The sequence below is a fragment of the Larimichthys crocea genome, chromosome VII (assembly GCF_000972845.2).
Source record: "Larimichthys crocea isolate SSNF chromosome VII, L_crocea_2.0, whole genome shotgun sequence".
NCBI classification, from domain to species: domain Eukaryota; kingdom Metazoa; phylum Chordata; class Actinopteri; family Sciaenidae; genus Larimichthys; species Larimichthys crocea.
The window spans coordinates 6,588,714-6,615,623 of record NC_040017.1 but is presented as its reverse complement, the minus strand read 5'-3'; the positions used below and the strand labels follow the sequence as shown (position 1 = coordinate 6,615,623).

The 26,910-nt window shown below is 41.6% G+C and overlaps 1 protein-coding gene across 1 annotated transcript in view; it reads right to left on the bottom strand.

The window, feature by feature from the left end:
* Positions 1–399: 399 nt before the first annotated feature.
* The window catches only part of LOC104919397 (calsyntenin-2), a 238,843-nt gene continuing 212,332 nt past the window's right edge, over positions 400–26,910 (bottom strand). Inside the window, exons 10-17 of the mRNA XM_010731408.3 lie at positions 21,989–22,155; positions 18,537–18,685; positions 12,945–13,156; positions 7,502–7,672; positions 7,146–7,291; positions 5,496–5,619; positions 2,459–2,643; positions 400–2,375 (exon numbers count right to left, since the gene is read on the bottom strand). Of these exons, the coding sequence (XP_010729710.3) occupies positions 2,163–2,375; positions 2,459–2,643; positions 5,496–5,619; positions 7,146–7,291; positions 7,502–7,672; positions 12,945–13,156; positions 18,537–18,685; positions 21,989–22,155 (1,367 nt within the window). The 3' untranslated portion in view covers positions 400–2,162. The remainder of the gene's footprint in view (positions 2,376–2,458; positions 2,644–5,495; positions 5,620–7,145; positions 7,292–7,501; positions 7,673–12,944; positions 13,157–18,536; positions 18,686–21,988; positions 22,156–26,910) is intronic.

The following is a 26,910-nucleotide window of genomic DNA, read 5'->3' as shown; positions in this document are numbered from 1 at the left end:
TTAGCGGCCAACTAAACATTTAAAAACACAACACTGACATCACCATACACAGCTAACTGTTTACACATCTAACATTAGTATTCATTTGTTGTTGAGTTGTATTTTTGTACACCTGATGATAAGTCTAATATTCAGTCCCTCTCTTACAGCTCTGTTTTGGTCTCCAGCAACTACTGAAAAAAATAAATAAAATCTCTTTAGCTGCTAAAGGCTACACTACGTTCACCAGATAGTTGCTGACTTCCGTCTTGCCTTGTCTATGTGCTGTTTGGTGCTGGGAAAGTAGTGAGCATTGTGGTTATCAGAGCTTTTTCACTGAAAACCGCTGGCTGCTTCTTGAAAAGAGTCATAGTGATGAGACTGAAGCAAAACATTAAAGTTGCAAGCTGTAAAAACCAAAACAACGAGCTGAAAGACACTAAAATGCTGTGCAGAATTGGCTCTGGGTTCATCTCTTGGAGCGACATCTTTTATTTTACATGTAGTCATTTGATCCATTGTTAATATAAAAATATTAACTATTAGCTTTAAAGTTTATAATATTAGCTTTGCCACACTCTACATACGTTTAATGTTTAATACAGTTCTATATAATTTATTATAGCTCTTATTTAAAAAAAAAATATAGGGTGCATTTTTACGCATATTTAAGCTTTATTTTTCTTACTTCAACATTTAGTTTTATTGTATCTGTTTTTGTTAATAGTTGTTTCTCCAGAGATGTTTGCTGTGGAAAATATTCTGTTGTATTTATTGTTATTTATGTTTTGAGTAAAATGTTCCACTCAGTACATACTTTGGTCACAGTTATTTAATAATAGAAAGGATCCTCACATACAATATTTTGTCATCACATTTTTAAAAGTCAAATAAAGACATTGGTCTTGGCCTCGAATGTTGATATCAGATATTTGCATCTATGCCAGGGCACTTTTATTAGCAGAAAACTGGAATCTCACACTTGCCAACATTTCTATAATGCAGCATTAATGACTAATTGGAGGAGATGGTGCAATTAATGTTGTAGCTTTATTTCATGACTTTATTGACTTTATTCTTTGTTTCAACCCCCGCTGTGTGATTTAGATCTATATAAAACTGGTGCCTCTTTGCAAATCTTGCCTAGCGCAGCTTTAGCTGACCCAGTCACTCTCTCTGAAGGCAGTGGCACATCCATCCTAACGAACTCGCAGTCAGCTGGAATGATCTGAACACTGAGCTAGAAAACACACACAGGGGCTGAGGGGTCAGTACAGTAAAGACTCCTGCAGGCTAAGGGTTCAGAGTACGTACATACATATGAAGAGGTGGCATGTGTGTTGTGTACAGGTGGAGAGGAGGGGAGGGGGTGTGGTGGGTGTCGGAGGGTTGAGGGGGGAAAGGGGGGGTCACCTACTATACTCACTATTTACAAGAAAGGAGCGTATAAAAATTTACAAGGAGACTCCTCTGTCTTTCCCCAAAAACCCAGAACTCAGGACCCCTCGGCTAGTTCAACATGACTACACACAGATCATCTCTTTTTTTGTTTTGTTTTTGAGTACCATTGAAAATATGCTATTTCTGTAAAATCACCTGGCTTTGCCACGTAGGCTAGAATAAAGATAGATAACATGAAGTATACAAACCAAAAAAATAGTCAGATTCTTTACTTTTGCAATTCAGTTTTCTAAACAAAGACTGTTTTGCATTTTCATAGGACGTCAGAGATCTCACCGTGGAATCTGACACATCAAACTGAACGTATGGTGCTGGGTGAAACTGACAAAATGAGATTCAAACGACTGTATTTCACTAAAGATCGTAGTTGTGGTGTTAATGAGAGATCATTTGAGGAAAACCAGCTTTAAATTTGGAGAGCTGTCCCTTTTAAGAAGGATGATTGACGAGCAGTTTTAGTGTCATATATATATATTTTAATTAGCTGTATAAAACAGGAGGTTTTCTGACAAGGCTAATGTTAAATCATTGCAGTGTGTGTGTGTGTGTGTGTGTTTCGGTGTATTCTTCCAGTAGGGGGAGATATTACCTCATTTTTAGAGCATCAACATCACATAAAGTCTTTTTTTTTTGTTTCAACCATCTGATTTGAGGTTTTTCATTATGGACGTGTTGCAGTATGTGTTTGTGTGTGTTTGTATGAGTGACCGTGAATGTGTGCTTCAATAAGATATTGTTGTTTTGTCCCAGTTGTGACCCTTCTTGCTCTGGCGTTGCATTCTTGGTAGCTGGACATCCACTTCCTCCTCACTGTCGTCTGACTCAGCACTGGTGATGTCATCCTCCTCCTCTTCCTCCTCCTCATCCTCCTCTTCTTCCTCCTCCTCCTCTTCCTCGCTGGCCTCCTCCTCCACGGCTTGGGGCTCCTCCAGGTTCTGTGGTAAGACAATGTTTTGTTTTAAAATCAAGAAATGATTGATGTATCTCTTCTTTTATTGTGGATATCCCATCCTCCTACCTCCATTGGGTTGACCGTAATCGTCAGAGCTGAGTCGTCCCAGGTCACGTCTGCCTCTTTAGCTGTCTCTTCCAGCTTGACTTCCTGCTGGTGTGTCAGGTGGATGCGGTAGATACCCAGCACCACAACCACCACCAGAGCGGCGATACACATCACAATTACAACGGTGGCAGCACTGGGCACACCTGAGAACAAGACGAGAGAAGAGCTATAGGTGAGAGAAATGCAATGGGCCAATCTTTGGAAAAGAACCAGGATAAAGCCTTACAGCCATGCCAAAATTATTGCTCAATAAATGCCTCCATATACTAAAATTGTGTACGAATAAGTTTGTCAGAACAAAAGTTGTAAGATTCACACTCCAGGAATGCCATGACGTTGCAAGAGACGGAAGGAAAAAAGAAGAATGGTCCAACTCACAACAGCAGAGGCTTATTTATATCCAGAATTATAGTCTCTGAAAAGGAGCAAGCTCAAAAAACATCCTACACATCCCATAATGCAACCCAATATCATCTTTCCATCCTAAGACGCCACTGCCCATCTCTTTCAAACACCACACTCTGCCAGTCTTAACACAAACTCTTTAGGCTTCTGTCAGACTCTCAATGAGTCATTGTTTTTGTTTCTTGTGGTCTCTTTAAGCGGTCTTGTGGTTATCTGGTTCTTTGTTATTGAATGTCTTTTGTGATAGTGTATTGAGTTTTTTTTATTTTCTACGTCAAGAGGCCTTTTTAAACTTTAAATAAGAGGGCCCTCTGTTGATGATTGTGATCTTTAATTATTGTGGCAGCGTATTGATTTTCTTATAATGCCATTTTTGGGCAATGTTGGCCAGCTTTCACTGTATGTACTAATCAATACTCCCTTTTCTAGCAGTGCTAGCAGCGTGACTCCAGGGATGATAATGCCAGTCTGTCCATCATTTTATCATCACCAGACTCAAATATCTTTTTTTTTATCATCACCAGACTCAAATATCTCTTTTTTTAAATCCGTGAAACATTGTTCAGACATTCATGCTCCCCTCAGGATGAATTGAAATGACTTTGTTGGTCGCCTGACTTTTCATTTAGCGTCATCATTGGGTCAAAACTTTAAATTGAGGTGGTGGCAGAAGATGTAGAGCGGGTCGTCTGATCTCAGGGTTCTGTTCATGGCTCTTCCTGACCACATGCTGAAGTGTCCTTGGGTAAGATACTGAATAGCAATTGCTCCCTAAGCTCATGCTAAACATCAAACCAAGAACAATTTAAAGTCATCAGCAAAGAAACGCACAAGAACCAAAGTGGGGGCTACTTGTAAAGTTTGCGCCTGATCCTTGCTCTGTGTTTCAGCTAGTGTAGCCTCATTTATTTATTTTTTGACACTTTGCACAGTTGAACTCTCATGTGTACAGAACAAAGAACAATAACTCATGTTCAAACTTTTAGTTAAATTTGTGTCCAACACCTGCTGTATTAGATGCTGGCAAATAAGAACTAAAGAAAACAAGAAGCAGGACTTAACTGAGCCATGTGTACATTATAGGTTGTCTGAAATATTTCAGAAACACTTAAACACATTTAATTTAGGTCTCAGAGCAGCACATGCTTACAAAGCTGTATCATAAGCCCTATTTAGTAGCATAACCACAACGCACGTTGAGGGATTTCTCTTGATCTAAAATGTTTATTTCTTCTGCTCTGATCTGCAGCCTACTGAGATAACATGATGTCTCTGTGCCTGCCCTCTCTCCACTCGTCCCCGCTGGTGTATGTGTGAGTGTGTGTGCATTTAACAAGAGCAAGACTCACAGAGGGCTCTTCAGATGATCATTTGATTCAGTCTAGTTCCCTAGATTTTCACACTAAAACCCGTGGCCTTTGATCTTCTTCGCAGTGAAGCTTGGTGCAGCCCCCTCGGAGTAACTTGAGTGTTTGCATGCACACCCTGATGTTTCCCTTCCACTTTGTACATCATATCATCATCTGAAACTTTCACATGTGCTAAAAACATAAATATCTGTTCATTTATATTTTTGCCATACATTCAAACCGCAGACACACTCTGCTGCTCCTCTGACCTCCTTTTCTGTCTCTCTCACACACACACACACACACACACACACACACACACACACACACACACACACACACTCCTCACAACTCTCTGAGCTGTTAACAGCACTGGCCACTGAACTCTCCAGGACTCTAAGTAGAATCCATTAGAGTCTGATGAATAATTAAATCTGGTGTGGTAGATTAAGACCAATGTCTCTCTTCCTCACCACGTTCGCTTTACTTCAGATGACTCGCGTGCACCGAGGGAGGGGAAGAAGCCTGCTGCATCATTTGATACGTGGGGAGTTTATGATGCTTTCTATCACAGAGGACCTCTGCATGAGAGCAGAGATAAACAGACTAGAAAGCAAAACCAGAGCATTCCCTTCTAGCCATGTTTACCCAGGAATGGATGGCTGACATGGGAAATCTCATATTCTGAATGGTCATATTCTGCCTTTTTTTCCACCACGCATTTATATTTCCAATAACAGAATAAGTTGTGGTTACAGTAAGGCCCGGAGCATTTTAGGTTTCTGTCAGAGAAGAGCAACAAAATAAAAAAGCAGAGAAAAAAACTATTCAGTCCAGAAACAAAAATTGAGTGACACATCGCTTTCATCTTTAGATCCAGTTAGCAAATGTGTTGACAGAGGTAAGGAGCTCAAGTGGAATTTGAAATCGTTTCAACTGTTTGGCAAAAAGAAAAAAAGGGTTGATGGCAAACGTGTCTGATTGAGGATGAGAGAAGATGATTGGGTGCTTTCCCACCCATTTGGGATACTTTTGAATAAATTGGGCAGGTAAAAATAGTTTGGGGCTACTTTTCATACCATCTGGGCCGGTTCAAACCTTATGAAAAGTCAGACTGTGTTCCACAAAATCAGTTTCTCCTCTGTTGTTTGCATCTGTTCGTATAAGTGAAGACTTGAACTAACATTATTATCAAAGAAGAGTAGAAGCGACACACACTAAACTAGCACATATTTTCTTACCTGAGGTGTGGCTGGGGTACAGGTCCTGTAGCATGGATGGATGGTGGACCACCTGCATGTACTGAGGCGGGACAACCACGTGACTGACATGTTCTCCGGCTTCTGAACTGTGCAGCACGCTCACCTGTTTGGAAAACAGATGGAAGTGATGAAACAGTTAAGTGATCACTTTCTTTATCCATTCAGTCCCAGTGTCTCAAACCTGGATGCATAAACTTTCCTTGAGTCAGATATAGATGATGTATTCCAGATAAAAAGTAGAGAGAGGTCAGCGAAGTCAATGGGGAAATGGGGTCGGCTCAATACAGGAAGGTGAAATGTAAACTAGATTCATCGACACTCTTCAAGGTTCAACCTACAGTATGTCAAGTGAAACATTTTGTTCCCTCCAAGTAAACACCAAAGAATGTATAAATAAGTCAAACAGACCAAGGACAGACACAAACAGCAGTTCACTGACACATTCAGCAGATTTGGGCATTTATCTTAAAGTAAGAACAATGTATTACAGGAGGAGTGTGTGTGTGTGTGTGTGTGTGTGTGTGTGTGTGTGTGTGTCTGCCACAGGAGCCTGATTCATTGTAAAACAGTTCAGGGTCTCTTTAGGAGAAGTGTTCAGTGAAGCAGTGTGCCTGACATGATATGTGGAACCAGACGCTGTCAGTGTGTCGAGGTTCTGCACCAAAATCGAAAGGTGATACAAGTTTTTTACAGAAGGATTCACATAAACAAGCTAAAAGAATAAGCAGATTGTTCATGAAGTTTCCGTCACACACTTTTCATTAAATTGAGCTCGAGTGTGTTTTTCATCCGTCATGCCTCAGTTGCTGTTTTTCCAAAAGGTGTCTCGCCACTAAAAGTGTTAGTGATGCTACTGGATGGCCTGCTGAAGTTCATTTTTTAAAATTTGAAACCTGAGCTGAGTCAGCTCAGTTACTTTGCCAGTTCAAGCACTTTGGTTCAGTTAGTTGTAAGATGCAGCACCGTCTCTCGTGACAACTTGCTTTTACTATTGCCGACTATCACAGCCATATTAATGATTTTTGAAAATAGTTACCTTTTTTGGTGATATACATCATCTTCTGTTATTTTAGAGCTGCTCGTCAGCTTTAATGGGACATTTTCACTTTCTACGCTGTCGCTCCTTTTTTTGTACCTGTACTGTAGCTTAGGGTGCAGGTGGATCGGTTATATCTGCTATATGTTAGCTGACTAAACTGAAAACACAAAGACAACTGCAAACAACAACTGTTGGCCTCAAATACAATTTAAAAAAGTTCATACGGGCTTCAGCAACTGACAAGCAGGGTTTCATTTAGCAATCATTTTCATTAGCAATTCATTCTCAGATAAATTTGTAAGAAGTTCTAACCAAAACCCAAAGATATTCAGTTAACTAATAAATATGATAACAGCAGCAAATTCATATTTAGGCACTGATCTATATGTTCTCTAATTTTCAGTTTGGATGAGGTGGTGTCACATTTTTTTCAGAACTGATCGAAACAGTTACTGATAGTTAAAGATGCTGAATGCCAAAAAATATATATATATAACTGTAACACATTCTTTCTACAAATCTTATCATGCAGTTATCATCTGTATTGACCTTTAAAAACCTACGTCAGTCAAGCTGCGCGTCACACTGACCTCCAGGTTGAACTCATTGCTGGTGTAGCGTCCGTTGAGCTCCGAGCAGGTGAGGCGAAACCTTCTCTCTGTTATTTGTTCTGGCCGCCAGTTATAGTAACGCACCTGTCGGATCACCTGTTCATAGTTGGACATGGAGTCCACACCTGTAGAAAAAGGCAGAGAGAGCAGGGGGTTGTTACAAATGTTCTTATCTAAAGGAATATAAGGGGGAATGCTTGAAGACAGAAATAACTAAAGATGTGACTCTTTAAAGGTCCAGTGTGTAAGATTTAGAAGATGATGAATTGCCATGTTTCTACAGTAGCCCAGAACAGACCGCATCTAGCTTTGGTGTGGTTACCATAGTAACCTACCATATATGGACATGCCAGAGGTGGAGTTGGTGGCGTCGAGGTGTTTTCCCAGCAGTTCGCTCCGCTGCAGTTCGAGGGACTCCTGCCCCGGGCTCAGCTCCTCCCCCAGCACCAGGACATCACAGTAGTCCAAATTATGAATAATCTCCTCCAGCACCCCGGGTCGATGTGCTACAGAAACACACACATTGCTGTAATTTGCCATCTCTGATGCTCGTACTGGAGAAAAGCGAGAGAATAGAACCCTCACCTCATTTAACATGAGCAGTATGAATGAATGATAATTACTAATTACTGTTGGCAAGCCAAAACATTTCTGGAAGAAAACCCTGAACACTTTGAAGAACCGTGATTCAAACAGTACAGGACACAACAACCTACTCCTACGCCTGAACTTCCAATTACTCGTCAACTCTCTGAACACAGACAATGCCATGAGCTGCTGCGGTAACAAGTCCCCTCAGACAGCTCCCGTCACAGCAGTGCTGGGTGGCTGCTGAGGCTCTTCGACAGTCTGCTAAGCACTAGCCTCCACCTCTCACTGCTATCCCGCCTTCGCTCCCTGGGGAGGGAACCAGCTATGCCCACTTAACAGCCTCCCAGTGGAGAAAGATGAATATATGGTGTGTATGTGTGTGTGTGTGTCTTGAGGGGGTTCTCTGGGGGAAAGGCATAGATGAGGCGGAGAAAAGAGGGTGACAGTGAGCGAGATAAGAAGAAAATGTTTGAGAAGAGAGTATACGTCTGTGGTGTTTTTGTGAATGAAGGTTTTTTGGGCCTATTAGTGAAAATGAGCTCACAAGGAACACTTTGATGTTCAGCCTCTTTTAGCTCATTGTTTCGGTTGAGTGGCCGGCAAGTCCTACTGAACATCAGGCAGCTGTTGTCTCTAATAAACTGTGTGCTACCTGCCGGCACCAAATGGAACGTGGACAAATTTAGGAAGTAGCTGGTGAACATCATCTTGAAAAGCAATGATCGTTTAGGGCTAGTAATGTCTAACTTTTTTTTACAATTTTTAAGCTAAATTTAGAAACAATTTAACACTCCTTGCTTTGGGGCTTAGTTGCCGAGCAGTGTTTAGTGGCTAATGTTTGAGTTGGCTGACTTTATTACCCTTCTCTACTCGTGTTCAGCAGCACTACATTTTTAGCACATCACATAAACATTTCAGTGGTTTAGCAGTAAAACTACTACAATAAAACAGAGACACCCAATAGAGCCAATGTTATTGTTATCCTGCGTTTGGTCTCATTTCAAACACACTCATTTCACGTCTATTATTTGATGTAATTATTCATTAGCTTCTTGTTCAGACTGTCTATGTTTTCTCCAATGCAATGTCTACCTTTAGTGTTGATGGTACTGGTCTGCCGCCTTATTAAACTACCCTGCTCTCATCTACTAAGATCATATCCTGTCTGCCTGTATTAATATGAAAGCAGCAGGTCAGCTGATGATGATGTCTTTAAAATAACTTAGAAATAATTTAGGGAAATTCAATGTGCCCTTGTCCTACAATACACCCCCTTGTGGCCTTAAGGCTACATAGGCTCACTTTAAAATATAATGTGTGACAATGTCTTCTCATCATTAGACTTTCATCATTCCCAAACTATTTGTGGTTGCAGTTGAGTCTTGGCACAGTTACTTACTCAATTTGGCATGTGCATTGCTCTGCTTAGTGTTAAATGCTGCTTTGGCATGAATGGAGAACAAAAAAAAAAATACCTGACACAAGCTAGTACAGGACTGTCCCAGGAACAGTTTGTGTGATCACGTAGCCAACACTGATCTGAGCTGAGCTACAGTGTGGGTGGCATGGAGAAAGAAAAAGGAAAAAAAAAGCTGAGCTCCCTACAAAGAAAAGAGAAAAAGATGGAGAGACACTGAGTATGGGATAAGTGGGAGTAAAGAAATGGAAGCAAAAATAACCAAAACACTCTTGAGTAAAAAGCAGAAGAGGAGAAGAGAGAGAGAGAGAACAGAAGATGACCATGAAAACAAATGGGTCAAGGTATTGGGCATCACAGATCACAGAATCCCCGGAGTGGCTGCTCAGAGGAAGAAATATATAATTCAAGGCCATATTTTACCATATCAAGTGTTCAAAATGAGCAACAATCTGTTCATGCTCACATTTTCGTGGGCACAAGGTAAGTGTATACACAGAGAGCCAGCACAAACAAGGCCTGCCTTGTTTATCAGAGTGTTGAGTAATGGGAAACGTTGATTGTGAAGGACTTTGCGCTTTTCTTGCACTCGGTTTCTAAAACAAACAGGCAGGGGTGGAGCTGATATGTTGGATCGCGAGCTGTAGTTTCCCCCGGACCTCTTTACAGTCCCTCCTGCCCGACTCGCTGCTATACATGTACTCCCACATTGATGTGGGAAGTGTATCTGGTGCATATGCAATAGCATTTCGAGCACCTGAAGTACTAAATCGGCCTTGATGTATAGAGTTTTTGTCTCTCAGTGGCCACACTGGGACTTTGTAAAAGCTAAAAAGTGATGACATTGGCTCTGAGTAGAGGCATCAGAATAATCCTTGAAAAGATACGGTGGTATGAGATGGAGAAAGGAATGAGGCAGTGCAGTGCAGGCTCAATAAAAAAGACAAAAGAATGACGGAGAGAGACAAAGCAGAGGATCAGGGTGAGCGGGTGATTAACAGGGTCCAAAAGGAACTTACTGCATGCCCCGCAAAAGAAATATGTGATTTATCTCGAATCCTTTAAGCCTCGAGAGAACACAAAATCTGCTCATTATGGAACTTCATCGTGCCTTCTTCTCCCACACACACTCTCTCTCTTCGTGTCTCTTCTCTCTTTCTTTCCATTTTTGTGTCTTTCTTTGGCTTCTAGCTAATCTCTTCCCCCCAGCTGCAGTCTCGATTTCACCATAAAAAAAGAGCTCCACCGACTCCTGAAAGCGATGCCACTTTCGGCTCTTCTTCCTTCACCGCATTACACACAATGGAGGGCTAAAACCTCCCTCTCTCTCTGCTTATCCGCTCCTAATTGGCTGTGAGCAGCAGGGCCCGGGGCCGAGCCGGGCCGACTCAGGCTGTTCCTGCCTCGGTGGTCAGATCAGTGGAGAGCCGCCGGGATTTAAATGTCATACTCATTTGCTGCTGGTCAGGGCAGTGCGACCCTGAGAATCAGTGTTGTGGTAGTTGCAAGTCTTACTCAGCAGGAGGGGGTCTGCAGTCACATGGGGACACATAGATCGTGTATGGCAGGAAATTGACTCAGAATATTGGCAAGGCCAGCAGAGCTGAATGGAACAAAAGGCTCGAGCTTATATTGTAGATTGCTGCTGGTGAGCAGGGACACAGCGCAATTTTAAGTTCTATTCCAGTGTCCTCATATCAGTTGTTGAAGTATTTCCTTTTTTATTCCAATTTGAGAAAATTATATATATATATATATTTTTTTAAATATGGTGCCCATTCAATGACATGAGAACTGCTTACAAGGCACATAACATGAATGTATAAAGAGAACTGGATACCGCTCTGTTCATTCCTTTGGAAGCTGCTCAGTAGCGCATGAAGCCAAAAAAAGTTTGTTTTCCGCTTATAAAATTACCCAAATCTCTTCCACATATGCTTCCGCATTATGTGTCCCATTAAAAAAAAAAGCACACAAGAGACTTCTGAAGCTGCTAACGTCTGGTTTGGCCCTTAGCTAACTTGAATGGGGATAAAAGTATTCTTTCCAAATGTTACAGGATCGAATGGATTTCGTGTATCCACCGATTTTACAGATGTGAGCTTGTAGGAAAGGGTCTTTTTGAGCCAGTGTTCATCATGTGACAGAAGCCGTTGCTGTCATTGCACGATTTGGCAACTTTGTCAAATTGGCTTCAAAGGACAGCATTCATTCTGGGGCTAGGCACATAAGCCAAAAAAACGTTTTCTACTTTCTGTGTTTACTTCCACTCAGCCTGTAGACTTTAGATGACACCACACATCTAAACTCATCTAAAGATTTTAGAAAGTATTGCAGATATAAAACTGTTATGGGTTCAAAGTATTTAACCTTGTTTGCATTGGAGGAAACTTGTCAATAGTGTTTTTTTTATTCCAGTAGCAGGCCACTGAGGATAATCATCAGTAAGGCTCAGGCTCAGTGCTGCTCCAGCTGTCCAAACACAGAGGTTTTGTCTAGTAAAATATTAAAATCTTTTGGTGACTCATTTCTGAACTGAACTCATATCCATAAATGAATCAAATATAATATAATAAATTGTGTAAAAATGTATCAAAGTGATATTCATGGTGATGAGCTAACCTTGGCCATTACATAAAAGTACACTTAAAGATCAGCTCATGGGTCACTGGTAGCTAACAGAGTGTTGGGGTGCATTTGGATCAGCAGAGCCTTTGTGGATTTACATTTATTTACTTTCAGAGTGTAGATGCAGAATGTGTTTAACTTATTAGTTATTGACTGATATGACAACCCAGGTGAGGAAGATGTGGGTGGAGGCCAACAGTCCAGATGCTTCATATAGTGTCGCAGTATTTGCTAAGCAACGCTTAAGTTTCAGCAGCTCAATCAATTCTAGAAGACTTTATTTAAACCTTGCTCAGACAAGCTCACATATTCTGTTTCAGTCAGAAATACGTCACATTACAGAAGATAAAGATGCTCAAACTTTGAAGAACCTATAAACCTAAATCTAAATAAAACCTAACTAAATTTAAACAAAATATTTACAGTATTTAAAAAAAAAAGTAAATTACTACATTATTTAGTAGTTTATATTATTATATTATCTGTAAAATGTTCCTGTACAAAATCTTAACTGTATTTTTGATTAAATGTATAGTTTTTTCATTAATTAAATGCACAATAGGCAAGTGAGTAGATATGCATAGTTATGACATATGTGCTATTTGTGTATCGCACAAACTCACAAGCCTTTACTCCCTCCAAGCTTGAAAATTTGGCAGCTCAAGCAAAACTATTGTTTTGTGGAGTTCCCGGTGAGGACGTACTAGATGAAAGAAATGCTCACTGCTGCTGATCTGCAGTCTCATGAGGCATTATGAAATGTTCAGCTTTCTCTGAAGGTTTGTTTTGATAGCGAGACAGGTGGCACTGCAGAGGCTATGGGACTTCATGAATGAGCGAACACATTATCAATATGAAAAAACTGCTGAAATATTTAGTGTAGACAGATTTCTACCTGCTGGGAGGTATGTATATGTATCTCCCACTTTGTGAGCTACACTCAGACTTGTATAAGTATGAGCTTGTCACTGGGAAAGTACCCTGTAAAAGTACACAAAATTACCATTTCCTGCAGTTTGAAATGTAAATCTTTAAAAATAGTACTTTTACCCTTTACCTAGTGGCTAATGATGCAAGGTACTGATCCCTCACTGGCTTCCCACTCAAATTTATTTGAACTGAATGAGATGATTGCTCCATACCTGTGTTATGTGCGGTGGCGTCTGCCCTGGTGACTGTGCTGATGATGTGGAGGTCCTGGAAAAGAGCTAAGGCTCCTGGCGTTCTGAGGTCTGAGGCCGGCCGATTCAGCCTCTCCACTCCAGTGATGGTTATCCTGGGTTCACTGGGCTGCAACACCATCACGACCGCATCGATGTCTGGGATGGTGATACAGGTGTCTTCACCGAAACACCTGGAAGAGACAAAGAGAGATAGTTTGTGACTCTCCAATCTAACAAGCATCAGAATTTTGAGGTTACAAACTCTTCAACACAGCCCGAAGATGCAGTTCTAATAACAGCAGGCAGAGTCTCTAAATCTCTTACTTAATATGCAGCGTAATAATCATAGTTTGGGTGGTTTGCAGGTCAACTTCATGACTCTGACAATACCATGAGATTGCCACTTCCACTATTCTACAAATGCCCTACACACTGTGTATAGTTTGGCCTTCATGAATGATTTATTTTAATTTATTCACTAACTTCACTCGGCCTGAACTCATTTCAGTAAAGAGAAGGTCATACTGTATATAAGCGGCATCCAATTCATACCCAGTATGAAAGAATGACAGAAACGGACATTTTTTACAACATCTGTGTCCTTAACACGAGCTGCTGTATACTTATTCATCAGAATGTTAAACTGAGGGGCACTGCAGCAGCTAATAAAGCTTATCAAAACCAACAGGATCTCTTAGCCACACCAAAGGCTGTTAAATCCACATCCAGAGCACAGTGCATGCAGTTATTCAGGGGGTAAAAAAGCTCTGTCAGTGTTCAGGCGGCAGACACAGACCTGCAGCAGTGCGCCTGCTGTGTTTTCATACATGCACGTCTGCCTCCCCGCCTGCCTGTCAGCGCACTACAGTATGCGTTTAAATACACAGCATCCGCTGGCAACCTTTAATGGACGGACGTGTATCAGCTCACTTGGACTTGGAGCGAACTAGCTGTGAGCTTGCAAACACAGCCAGACAGAGGAAAGCAAGCAGACACACACACACACACACACACATAGATCGGCCATATTCACACTAATGAGTGCAGACATCTCTCACAAGCATCCTGATGCATTGGCTGATGCAGACGTACACACAGAGTAAGAGATGGCAGATTACTCATCCATCAAATGGAAAACAAGATATGTTAAAATGAGAAAAGGACGAGGGGAGAGGGAGAGAGAAAGAAGTGTGTGTGTGTGTGTGTGTGTGTGTGTGTGTGTGTGTGTGTGTGGAGGGGTGGGGTGGGGTGTAAGCCGTGAAAGCTGAACAAACAACCAGATTTTTTGTTTTTACATTTCACTGAAGGCCTTTCAAACATACAAACATCTGTCAGTGGGAGGGACATCAGTGCTTTCTGTCCCTACTGTAAGCAGCTACAGGAAGGAATCATAACAAGCTTATTTCCTGCATTGGGAAACATGGGCTACAACATTTCAGCTGTTATGCATCCTGTATTTTCTCATCTACATTCTGATGTAAACTATACTGCAATGCATAAATCCATATGATTTTTTTTTTATGAATTTTGACAGACTGACAAGGAAAAGGAGGAGGAATAAAAAAAAAAAAGGAGAAGGTTTGGCTGAACTTCAGCGCAAAACATTCAAAAAGTGGTTTTGGATATTGGATATGTGAGATGTTTCCGTAAAATATGTGCTCGGCATGAGTTATCATGGCGGCACAGTGGTGCAGTGTTCTATGGGCTGTCGCCTCATAGCTGGAGGGGTCCTCGTTTGAGCCCTGGCTAAGGGCTTTCTTGCATGTTCCCTCTGTGTCTGCGTGGGTTCTTCCAGGAACTCTGGTGTCCTCCCGCAGTCCAAAGAGGTTAAATAGGTTAATTGGTGACTTGCTGTTATCCTTGTTAGCCTTGTGATGAGCTGGTTACTTGTCCAGGGTGTACCATGTGTCTCACCCAGTGTCAGCTGGGTAAGGATAAACGCTTACAGAAAAGGGATGGAGGAATGACATGTCATCTGTGCTTTCTCTTCCGTGTACAAAACAACCTTTGAGGTTGTATGTGTTACTGAAGACAAGACACAGACCAGAAGCGGAATCAAGGTGAATAAGGTTGAATAAATTATTATAATAATTATAAATATAAGAAAAGATCAGTTCCCTCGGGGGCACCAGTTCCCAGAAATGAGCATGGACCTGATTCCTTTCATGGAAGGGCATTTGGTTTCATTCTCTGCTTCAAATCAGCTGATGGAAAAAGAGCTCATTTCTAATTTAATCTAGTTTCTTGAAATCTTTTTTTAAATTTTTTTAAAGGAAAGTTTTTCCTCACGGCTGCATGTAAACTTAACAATTATCTCTAATCCTGCTGCAGTCGGTTGTACGAGGCCGCGGTCTGAGACAAAAACAGGTTCGGGGGGCGTCGTGTAATCTCGTCTTTTTCTTTCCCGTGGTCACAGCCGATGGTTTGTGCATATTTTGCTGTTCGGGCACTAAGCCATCGCTGCGAGCAGTGGGAGATACAAACTCAGTGATGCAGGGAGACGGCTGCTGCGTGGGCTTACCGTTTTGAAAAAAAAAAAAAAAGAAGAAACTGGAGCCAGTCCAACTTAATTATAAAGAAATATGACAAGGGAGCCTAAAAGGGTTGTTGCAAAGATTAGCCACTGGTTACTTTTATTTTCTGAATGCCTGCAGTAATTGCAGTTATTAGTCGTCAGCAAGAAACAAATTGAATTGCGTTTGGAGGAATTAATTAACAACTGTGTTTATTTGTGAGGAGTGATACTGTCCGCGACAGTTGGGGGGCGGTGGTGGTGGTGGTGGTGGGGTTTCCAGCACTTGCTGACGTGTTATGGCGGGAGGCCATGCTTCAGGCTCTCAGTATGACTAACTCAGTTGAAAGGAATCATTTCTGCTGGTGCGTTCTGGATGAAGCACTAAAACAACAAATTGGAAGTTAAATCATCCGTGTTATCAACGAGACTCCACTCCCGGATTTGCTGCTGCTAAGAGAAGCTGCACGCCACTGAATCTTAAAAATGTATATTGTTACACCTCTCGTTTTGAAGAAGTACTGCTCATATTGGATATAATGGATGATATAAGAATCCCAGAGAGGTTCACTATTCTCATTGAATCTCATTTAATTATATAACTCATCCCCGATTTTATCTTGTTATCTAGTGCTGGAGCCCCAAAATTTCCTCTATATAAACCATGAAATCTAATTTAGCAACAATACAGAGGCAGATTGTACCTGTAATAATACGTAATAGCTACATTTTCTGCGGCAAGTTTGCAGCTACTGAAGGTCATTTATAAAGTTGTTTATAGAAATAATTCCCTTGTTCATTTTTTCCTGTATCACACGTTTACTTTGTCGTCACAGACAGGTAAACTGTCACACGTCTGTTTTTTTCACATCCAATGAATAGGATGCATTGCATCATGGGATTGTTTGCAAAAAGTAGTGTAGTGTATGTTTTCTGGGATTGTGCAACCACACCAAGCGCACATTTCCACACACACCAATGTGGAAGTGCCAAGAAACAGCAGTTCCTCAAACATATATATTTAAATGTCCAACCTCACAGCAGAAATAAACATGTTTACAGCCTAGTACAAAAAACAGTTTTGGTCTCCATAATTAATTTCTTTGTTAATGACAACTGTACTGAGTCTAAATTTCTATAGAACTCATGTGTTCAAATTATGTTAGAGTTATGCATAATTAACGGCGTGGCTGGTTGACAGGTGTCATTCAGCCCACCTCAGTCTTTGCCCGTTTTTAAATATTAGCCAAGAGGCAACAGAGGCAGGACCACCAAGATGACAGCGGCCAGATCCAAACACACTGAGCTACACAGAGGCTCTTCAGAAACCTGTGGGTGACGTCACGGATATGACATCGATATTTATACTGTCAATGAACTGCACATTTATGTTGGCAGTTTACAAAAAGCTAAAACGCATTCTATGATGTAGATGGATTTGCAGGTTTCAAGAGTATGTAGCACATTTGCATAAGTATGCATAAATGGTTCCATAAACAAATCTCTGAACCACCCTCCATCAGAAAAGTTTGTTCCATAGAAGAAATATGACTTTGCAGCCCACAAGGGCTGTTGTTAGCATTGCTTGCTTAATTATTTTCCTTGATGCCTGCGGTAACTGCAGTTATTTGGTGTCAGCAAAAAAAAAGTTTAATTGCATTAGCAGGAAATATTTACATGTCTGTTTATTCGTGAGGCGTGACACTGTCTGTAGCTGTGAGGTGAGATTTTTTGCTGGGGCGTGAAAGATTTAGGAAGCTCTAATTACAGAATACAGTGTGTATAATCACCTGAAAATAAGAATTGTTATGTTTTTGATACCATAGAAGGAGCCTTTTGTATCTGTGGGTCTTCTTTCATGGAGTCTGACATGTTTCTGTTTTTAGTAGACACAGACAAATAGACAAACCAAACACTGGCTCCAGACAGGGAATTTTGCAGTCACTGTTTTCCCTTCATGTTAGGAAGGAGAGGGTGAGGCGAGGCAATCTGCAACTGCACAGTGAGATGCCTTTAAATCCTACACACAGGTGCTTTAAGGCAGCAGGTCATGTTTCAGGCTCTCAGCGTAACTAAATTTGTTGAGGAGATTTTTTTTTTCCACCGGTGTCTGCTCAGGATGTGAGTGTAAAAATAAACTGGAAGCTAAAATACACCTTATCAATGACACCGATGTCTCTACACACCAGCCACACAAGTAATGTTTCATATGCCGTATACACATGTGTGCACACACTCACACACTAGCAGACCAGTCAGCAGTCTGAGAGAAAAACTTCATCTAAACAAACACTTAGCAATGACGCAAGCTTAGCTGTCATTTGCATAATGTATTCCTTGATAATCGGTGTGCTTCTAGCTACGATGACTCCGCTTCCTCACCAGCAGCCAAGTGGAGCACACACACACCGACACACACACACGTGCACGCACGCACGGTCACTTCTGCTGCGTTGAGGTTCTCGGGCCCACGGCTGTGCATCGAATCCAACAGGAGGGCGGAGAGTGAACCCTCAGGGCTGTGCTGCAGGGTTCTACATATATTTAAAACAATCATGAATTTTAATGGTAACCCGCTGAGGGAGGCTGTTTTACCAGCCAAGCTTTCTCTCTTTCTCACTCTCTCTCTCTGTCTCTCTCTCTGTCTCTCTCTCCCCTTTTATATCTCTCTTTCTTTCATTCCTCTGGCAAAACCGGGGCAGAATTATTAATACATGACATGAAAATGTAAAAACTGGCCCCCGGTGGCGACAGCGAACAGAAACTGGTGTACTGAAGGAGAAGGGAAGTGACAACAGGGGAAAGGAGAAGGAGAGAAAAGGGAGTGAGAGAAGGAGGCGTTGGGATCAATTTGTGAGAGGGGAATTATGTATTAGTCAGGCTGTGATATCTGCGGTGGTGTCTTAACATTTAACAGACGTGTTGAGGTGGTTTATATCTGAGAGAGAAATAGAGACAACAAGTAAAAAAAAAATGAAGGAATGTAGCTTGAAAGAATAAAAGAAAAGATGAAAAGAGAGAAGAAGAGGAGGGAAGAAGAAAATAACTGCTGTACGTACTGGACGACAGTGGAGATGTGCAGACGTCGGATGCCTGGCGTGGGAAACTGCCGAGAATTTATGTAGGAAACTTTCCTCACAGCAGCGTTCATGTTTTCCAAGTCCTCTCCTTCCATTACCAAGATAGACTGGGCTGGGTTAAAGTGGAACTATAGAGACAGACAAAGAGATATTAGATGGATACAGACCTGAAACAGTTTATGACAAAATGTTAACAGGAACAGAACCAAGACAAAGCGTCTCCTGCTTGGGGGGCCTGAGGCTACATGGCCCAAGATTTGCTTTGTGATCATGTGAATGTGAATCTGAAAATGGATTTTAACACAGCCACCATCTTCAAATCAGCTGATGGTGATGATGAACGTGTTAACAAGGAGCTGCCTATTTACAAATTCAGAAGACACGGGGCAACATTAAGATTCATTTGGAGTCGTATTTGTGGCCATTTGGTGGACATGTCGTAGTAGTTTGTTAGATACACAGAGCTCAAACTAATGCAGTCTAGTTTATGCGTTTTACTGACAGGTGTTTCTATCATTTTGTATCTTTGAGGGTAGGTGAAATAACAGAAACATCTTTCTATATAATTCAGCACAATTCAACAGCACAGTATACTACAACTTTCAAAATGACCATGAAGTTGAACCAGGGCCTCTCTGAAACACTTTCAACAAAGACTGAACATTGCAACCTTCATGAAGGGAGGACTTATTGCAGGACTGTAGTATTAGTCAACATTCACTCTCTTGTAATACTGTTTTCATCTCCACTTAACTCTTGAGTGAAATATATCTTTAGTTGCAAAAGATTATGTTAACCATGCTCTACTAACGTTGACTTTGTCTGCTGTTTGGTGCTGTGCACGTAGTGTAATGTGTTTTCTTTAGCGCTTATTCGATGAAAACAGCTGCTGCAGGAAATAGCACTGATGAGAACAGTGAGTGTGAACCAAAACAATGTGCTAAAAGCTGCTAAACTGCCTTGTGGAGCTTGGGAAACTATAACGCCTGTTAATAATTCTCTACAGTTTTGTTACTATGAGACCCCCTGCATATTAAAGCCTGTCATTTCATGCATTCTTAATATTAAAAATATTAAATAGAGCACCTTTAAGCCCCTTTGAATGTAATTTAAATTGGAAACCACACAGTTTTTACAGAGGATGCTTTCCTGTCTTTGTAAGTCCTTCCCAACACAAACATCTGTTGTCTTGACCTGGTGGCCAGAGTCTGATGCAGCTTTAAACATTCATCTATCACAAAAACAGCTACAGTTCATGTGGACAAGAGGTAAAGACAAAAGGATTTATTTATTTTGTCTTTGTAATCAAACTGGTTAAAAGGTCCATACTGTACCATTTCAAAGCAAGGCAGCAGTCACTTTTAATGGTCTTACCTTCCAGGCTGCCATTGATTTCTATCCATTTTAAGACTGAGCAGTATACAGCTTACAGAGGCTTGAAACTTGCTTTAATCAGGCAATCCATCAAAGTGAACATTGTCTTCGTACTGCATTGCCATGCAACAGCAATGTCACTTTGACTATAAGAAAAAAAAGCAGATCTGATGTTCACTGTGATGGATCACCTATTTTAAGGTAGTCTCAGACATTTGCAAAGTGATTGTCATACTGTACAGAAATCAATGGAAACCAGTGGCTGCCTCTCTGTATGTGCATTATAGTGAACGATAGAAAACACTGCTATGAGCCTTCATGTTAAGAGGCTATAAAATAGTGTGGACTCACAAATGCAGTTTTGCAGAGGTGTGTGTTCTCCTACAGGGCTTGATGGTAGGGATTTAAGGCCCTTCTCCCCTTAAACAGGGTTTAGCGGTCTCCTGCTAGAACTGAATGTCTCCCATTTCCAGAAACTGGCTCTCAGCAGCAGGGTGACAGTACTTCAGCACACTATGGGGCTCCCTACACACTCACTCTCCCCTGTCATTTTCCCCATCACACCTTCCTTTCTCTTGCTGTCTCCTCTAATGTTCTATTCTCTGTCACCATACTTGCTGTCTATCCTCCTCTACCTCTCTCCTGTCCTTCCCCTGTTATTCTCCTCTGATTGCACTGTGCCAGCCTTCCACCTGCTCGGCTAAATGCTATCGATAAGCCTCCTGTGGACTTATGAGTGCCAGTGGGGTGTGTGGCTATGAAAAAAATTAAATAGCTCTTGAAAGATAAACTACACTGTCCCTAGAGAGGTTGTCCTCCTCTCATCATCTCTCCTCATCCCACCTTGTCTCCTGTAAAGGCTGGCAAGGATCTCTCTGCTGCACCACAGCAAAAAGGAGCTCTATGAAAATAGCAGTGGGAGTGAGACTGGAGAGAGACAGAGAGAAAAAGAGGTAAGGGAGCTGAGAGGACAGTGGGTGGGTTGGTGTGACGGTAGGTGGGCAGCTTGGAGTCTACACAAACCCCCTATCCATCTTGTCTACTCTCTATCTTCCATAGTGCAGGGAGATGGATTAGCTGTGGAGGAGAGAAGGGAGGTGTGGGCTGGTGAAGGTAGAATTTCAAGGAATTTGTGATTTAGCTGTGGTGATTTTTGTAGTGTTTTTGTGTCAAGTGGGATCAAAATGTGTCTTTGTGTGTACGTTCATGCACCAGAGGAGGATGTATGATGAATGTATACTTGGTATAGTCAGGATGCTTGGTGGAAAACCAACTTTTACTGCTACCAGGAGTTGAATTTAAGAAATTTGTTTAACATTTTGGGAAATTTGCAGGGGTTGAGGGTTTGATGTGAGGAATGACACCACTCTAATGCCTGGATGGTAAATATAAAGCTACTGTATGGCTGCTGGCTTAGGTTAGCATAAAGACTGGAGACAGAGAAACAGCCAGTCTGGCTCTCTCCAAAATCCGTTAAGCAGTATTTTTTGTTACTAATGTGGCCACATCATGTCAATCTGTACAAAAAGTGAAACATATAAACATCAGCGTCATGGTTTTATGGGATGTCTGTGCAGAAATATTTTCAGGACAAGGATTTCTGCACAGTGTGCATTGAGCAGCACCAAATTACCGACAGTTTAACTGTGTAGGATTTAGTGGCGTCTAGCTGTGTAGTTGCAGATTGCAACACACTTACTTCAACCTCTCCTTTGTAGCATGAAGGGCAAGCTACAGTGGCCATGAAACACACAAAAAAGGGTCCTATCCAGAGCCTAAATCTGACACACTGGACCTTTAAGATGATTTTAAAACCAAAACAATGTTGACAGAGTTGGCACATTGTGAGCCAATTTCTGGTAAATATGATGAGAATATGGTCTCTTCCTCCGTATGTTTGTTTGTCCACCTCTGTGTGAATTCTGTGCTGCCTCCCTCTGAGTTTATGTGAACTGTCTTCTTTCCAGGAGGTTGTGTTGCTTAATTAAACTCAGGCCTGTCATTGCAAGGCCAATCCAAGTGTCCTCTCTGGAATATGCCTGTGTGTGTGCGCATACCTTTATGCTCTTATCCAGACTCTCGAGGGAGTTGATGTCCAGTCCCTCCTTGCAGGCTTGCAGACAGGAAATGACTTTCTGACTCTCGATCTTTCCTGGTCGGATAGTCAGTCCAGATAGGCTGCCCCGGAAGTACTGAGTAAACCGTGGCTTGGTCACTTCCCCACCTAAACACATACACAAATCATACACACACACACATACAGTAAAATAGCTGAAATACGTTTATTGAATTTTAAATAGAGACATCTTTAGGTTATAAGCAATATTCGTTTTGATCTTAGGCCGAGTGTCACCAATACAATAGGTCACCTCATAAACCTCAAAGCAGTAGATATTAAATTTGTGTGTTAATCCACAGTACAGTAATCACCATGGTGTCATGTTTGTCTCTACTGGTATGTGCCATTTATTAGCCCCTTCCACTCTACAAGATCATTAAACTAACAGTGACCTTGTTTGCTCTGTAATTAGATGACCAAATTAGGGCTATAATTGGCCTTAAGATGCATGTTTTGTGTCTCCATTCTGTGACTAAGCGATGGGGTACTGCTGTAAAAGTGCAAGTGTTACTCAGTTAGCTCATCCAGGCTAAATAAAGGTAAGGAAAAAGTCAACACATTTAAAGTATCTCCTCTGAACTTCTAAAGGCCAACACCAGCAAGAGGAGTCTCCAAACCACTCATTATCTAAAAGGTTACTCTCTCTGCATATCAAAACTTTCCATCCCTTTCTTTTATTTGTCGCATCACTTCCTCATCCCATCTCCAGACTTTTCTACATATCTGGCAGTAATCAACCAAAGCACTAAAGGTGTCCCTTAAACCAAAAAACATTAGTTATCGATAATAAATCCAAACTTCTTCATGTATCTAGGAGGAGGATGAAGTGAATCAATGCCTGTTGGGAAGCGATATAGTTAAGGTGCATAGCTAGAAACAATCTATGTCTTGAAGTGTCTCTGAGCATACTTCAGTGACACCTTGTACCCACCACCTCTCTCTAGTGTTCTCCTCCATGTCCTCTCTTTTCACTCAGGCTTCTCTGTGCTGGACTACAGGCTGTCCTGGGACCTCCCTCTCTCTCCTCTGGCTGTCGGTGCCTCATCCAGACATTTGGATCTGGATCATTGTACCCCAGGAGATTCAGCCTCCTCTCATTTTGTCTCCCTAGTTTGCATGTAGTCCTGTCTCTCTCTTTCTGTGTTTGTTTGTCCTCCTATCTGTGTTCATGCTATGCTGCCTCTTCTGAGTTTGTGTGGCTAAGGTCCTTGCTTCTGTACAAATGACATCTAATGAATGTCTGCCAATCCTGGAAGAGTAGTTCTTCTTGAGGTTTCTTCCATTTTTACTCCATTTTAAAGTTCTTTGGAGAGTTTTTTCTGCATCTAGATTGAGGCTCTAAGAACAGAGGGTGTGTTCTGCTGTACAGCCTGTAAAGCCCCTTGAGATAAATTGCTAGGTAAATAAAACTGATTTGACTAGACTTGTTGCAAGGCGAGCAGGAAATGGTGGCTTTTAGTATTCTTTTCATTTTTCACTGTTGGGAATGTGTGTACATGTGTTATCTAAAAGCCAACAATTCTACATAATCTTCCATAGTCTGGGTGCCAGGTGCTGTGTGTTCAATCATTGAGATTATTATCCTGTGCATGCTTGTCTGTTTACCATGTATTAAAGATAATCTTCTGTGAGAGAACTGGCTGTTGTAAACAGCAATCAACAGCATGGAAGGAAGAACCGCAGCACTGCAGACCAGAGGCCAAGATAAAATATTTCTCAAGGTATTCTCAAGGTTCAGAACAGTAGCCATCCATTAATATTCTTAATATAAGGTAGGCCCCACCAGTTGACAAACTATATAGACAAAAGAGGCAAGTCAGTGTAATCCTGAGATCTCTCAAATATCTATGGCCATGTGCTGCCTTTACTAACCACAGTTTGTCCCAATTTGTTGGTTGCTTTGATCCTTATTGAATCACCATCAGTTGAAGAAGACAACAGACAGCTTGGTGATCAAAGGTGTTTTCAGATCTCATCTTACTATTTTGAAAATTAATAAATCTTCAAGCTTTAACTTCGAAGATTATGCTGACTGAAGCATTGCCCAAGGAGGGGGACATGGGCAGAGGGACTCTTTCAATGCCCAATGCCGAACTGCTCATTTTCACTCCACCCCGTTCTGTCCACTTTGGTGGTTGCTGGAAGACAAACATTTAGTCTTTGAACCAGGCAATCCAGTTAGTGACTGAAGAAATACAATTTTACAGTAACTGAAGTTGGGGGAATCCTCGATTTAAAACCCCTTGGCTACACTTCAGACATTGCCATGCTTGACCCCAATTCCCTGCTGATAGTGCCCCAAGGGATGTATTCCCAGTCTGAAAAGCTCAGTCACTGCTTGAAGATACAGCTGACCATTACTGGAAACACTGTTTCCGCTCACTGTGCTGTATTTATTGGCATAAAAACATGCAAGAAATGGACTGCAGCAACTGCAAACATTCAACTTAGATACATCCCTATGAAATTGCCACTACATTGTGCACTAGAGCCAGCTGGAGAGAGTTCCCTTACTGCCCCCGAAGCAGACAACGGAATAGTACTGGTTGTGTGATCTACCCTTGGGATCATATCATCCCACTGGCTTGTCATCTGCCTGCCAGGCTTACCAGATTTACGTGATTGATGAAGCTTTTTTCTGACTGTCCAGAAGAAAATATGGGGGCAGCTGTAGGAATTCTCTCACTTGAACTCTCCCCCTTACCTATTCCTTTCTGTCATCACTTTCTCTTTGTAGCTCACTCAGTGTTTTCACATTCCATGAGTATAGCTCTAGCTCCCTCAGCTTGCATGTGCAGAACTGTATGCCCTCAAGCACCTGCTCCCAACTTACTGTGAGAGTTTTGGAGAAGCAAGCAGGAAACATACTTTATGACTTTTTATATATAGTTTTCTGTCTCGCCAACCACCGACCCTTCACTAAAACTGCATGCATAATTTAGACTCCTTGTACAGGATTCATGTTTCAACATGAGTTGAACTTAAACTGATACATGTGATTACGCAATTAGCTAGCTACACTGACAGTTGTTCTTTTAGCTGACAATTTGATGGTAACCATCTAGAAATGAGAAGCCTGCTTTTGTCTTTCTACGTCTAAAACCAGGCACCCATTGTTTCGAAAAGTATTCAACCTCTGGGCTCTAAGCAATCTCCCAAATGCAATTGATAGGACTCCAGAGGGTTAAGAATTTCTAGTAGTAAATTCTCAACTGTGTAAATTGACTAAGCACTAAGTACTGTGCCAGAATGGAAATGATTCAATTCACAAATAGTCAATTCTGGGTGGCACGTTGGTGCAGTGGTTAGCAATGTCGCCCCATGACAAGAAGGTCCCTGGTTCGAACCTTACACTTAATAGGTTAATTGGTGACTCTAAATTTCCCATGGGTGTCAATATCAGTGTCTATAGTTGTCTTTATGTGCCCTGATAATCTGGCAACTTGTCCAAATTGTACCCCGCCTCCTGCCCAATGTCAGTTTGGTTGGGATGATAACCCTGCTCAGGATAAGGATTAGGGTTATGGTTTGTTATGTTAGTTATTCTGTATGTTTAAATACATGTACATACTCATTTGTGTGGAATGACTGCCCTACATTGATCTTGCTCAGCAACCTGCCTTACTCTATTGGTATATATTGGTTACTCTTGTTGAACTTCAGTACAATAACCAAAGCTGCTTTGCATATTCAAAGCCATGTCCTACTTAAGAGCTTGCTGATACTCTGCCAGGTACCAGGGGAGTCTATCCTAAAAACCACAAGATCACATTCGGAGTCACATACACCAAATTATGCCGAACCCATTCTTTCTTCTTTTTTTATGCTTTGCCCCCCCCCCCTTCTTAACTCAGTTACGATTTTCTTCCCTTTTTCCTGCTCTCTCTCTCTCTAGATGTCCACTTATCCACTCTGACCCACACTGACAGATGTTATCAATTTAGGCTGTAGCCAGAGAAACCATTAAGGGTCCCAGACTGAGGGTAAAAAAAGAGCCGCAGAGGAGAGGGGATTACTGAGACGCTGCAGAGCGGGAATGATATGGGTGATAAAGCCGCTGATCATTCCACTTTACAGAGGCTGGTTTTTTACGTGGTGTCAGCTCTCTTTGCCCGCTCTGTGCATCCCTTCTTGGTCTATAGATCTTCACTTTCCTTTTTACCCAGCTCTATTTGCGTCATTTCCAAAAGAGCAACAGATGAGATTGGAGAGGCATGGTGAGCTGGAAATAGCCTCATTACTTAAGTGTCTCACTTACTGTGTGACTTATTAGACATGTACTTGTACCAGCACCTGTGTTCCTGTATTTATTCATTATACTGTACATACATGGATATTTATGTTTCAATTTGTACATGTGTGTATGTATCATCAGTACCTCTCCCTGTGTACTTGCTGCTGTGATGAGAAAAGCCAGAGAGGCAGAGCTGCAGTGTGTGATTACACAGTCACGGAAAAAGAAGAATGAGGCGGGATGAGAGTGTTGCTCTTCTCGCCGCCTGACTGTTCCACACTTCTGAACATGAACTCACCCCGTCAGGTCAGAGGGTAAGTATAGGCTGACTGTGTGAAAACTGCACAGCCAGCACTTACCCTCAGAGGTGAAGTTAGAAGGATGGGTGAGGTCAACCCATCTATTAGAAAATAGGAGAGAATGAAAATGCACAAATGCATTCTTCACAGCTGGATAATTCACTGCTTTGTTTTTGCAGGGAGTCAGACACTAACAAGTATTGCATTTCTTGCATGTGAATAAGCAAGGCAATCTAGAGGTCTAACTGTAGTGGTAACAATGTGTAGCATGTATCTCAAGGTTTATTATGAAGAGTATATCAAGGCCTATACTTCATTTATCCATGT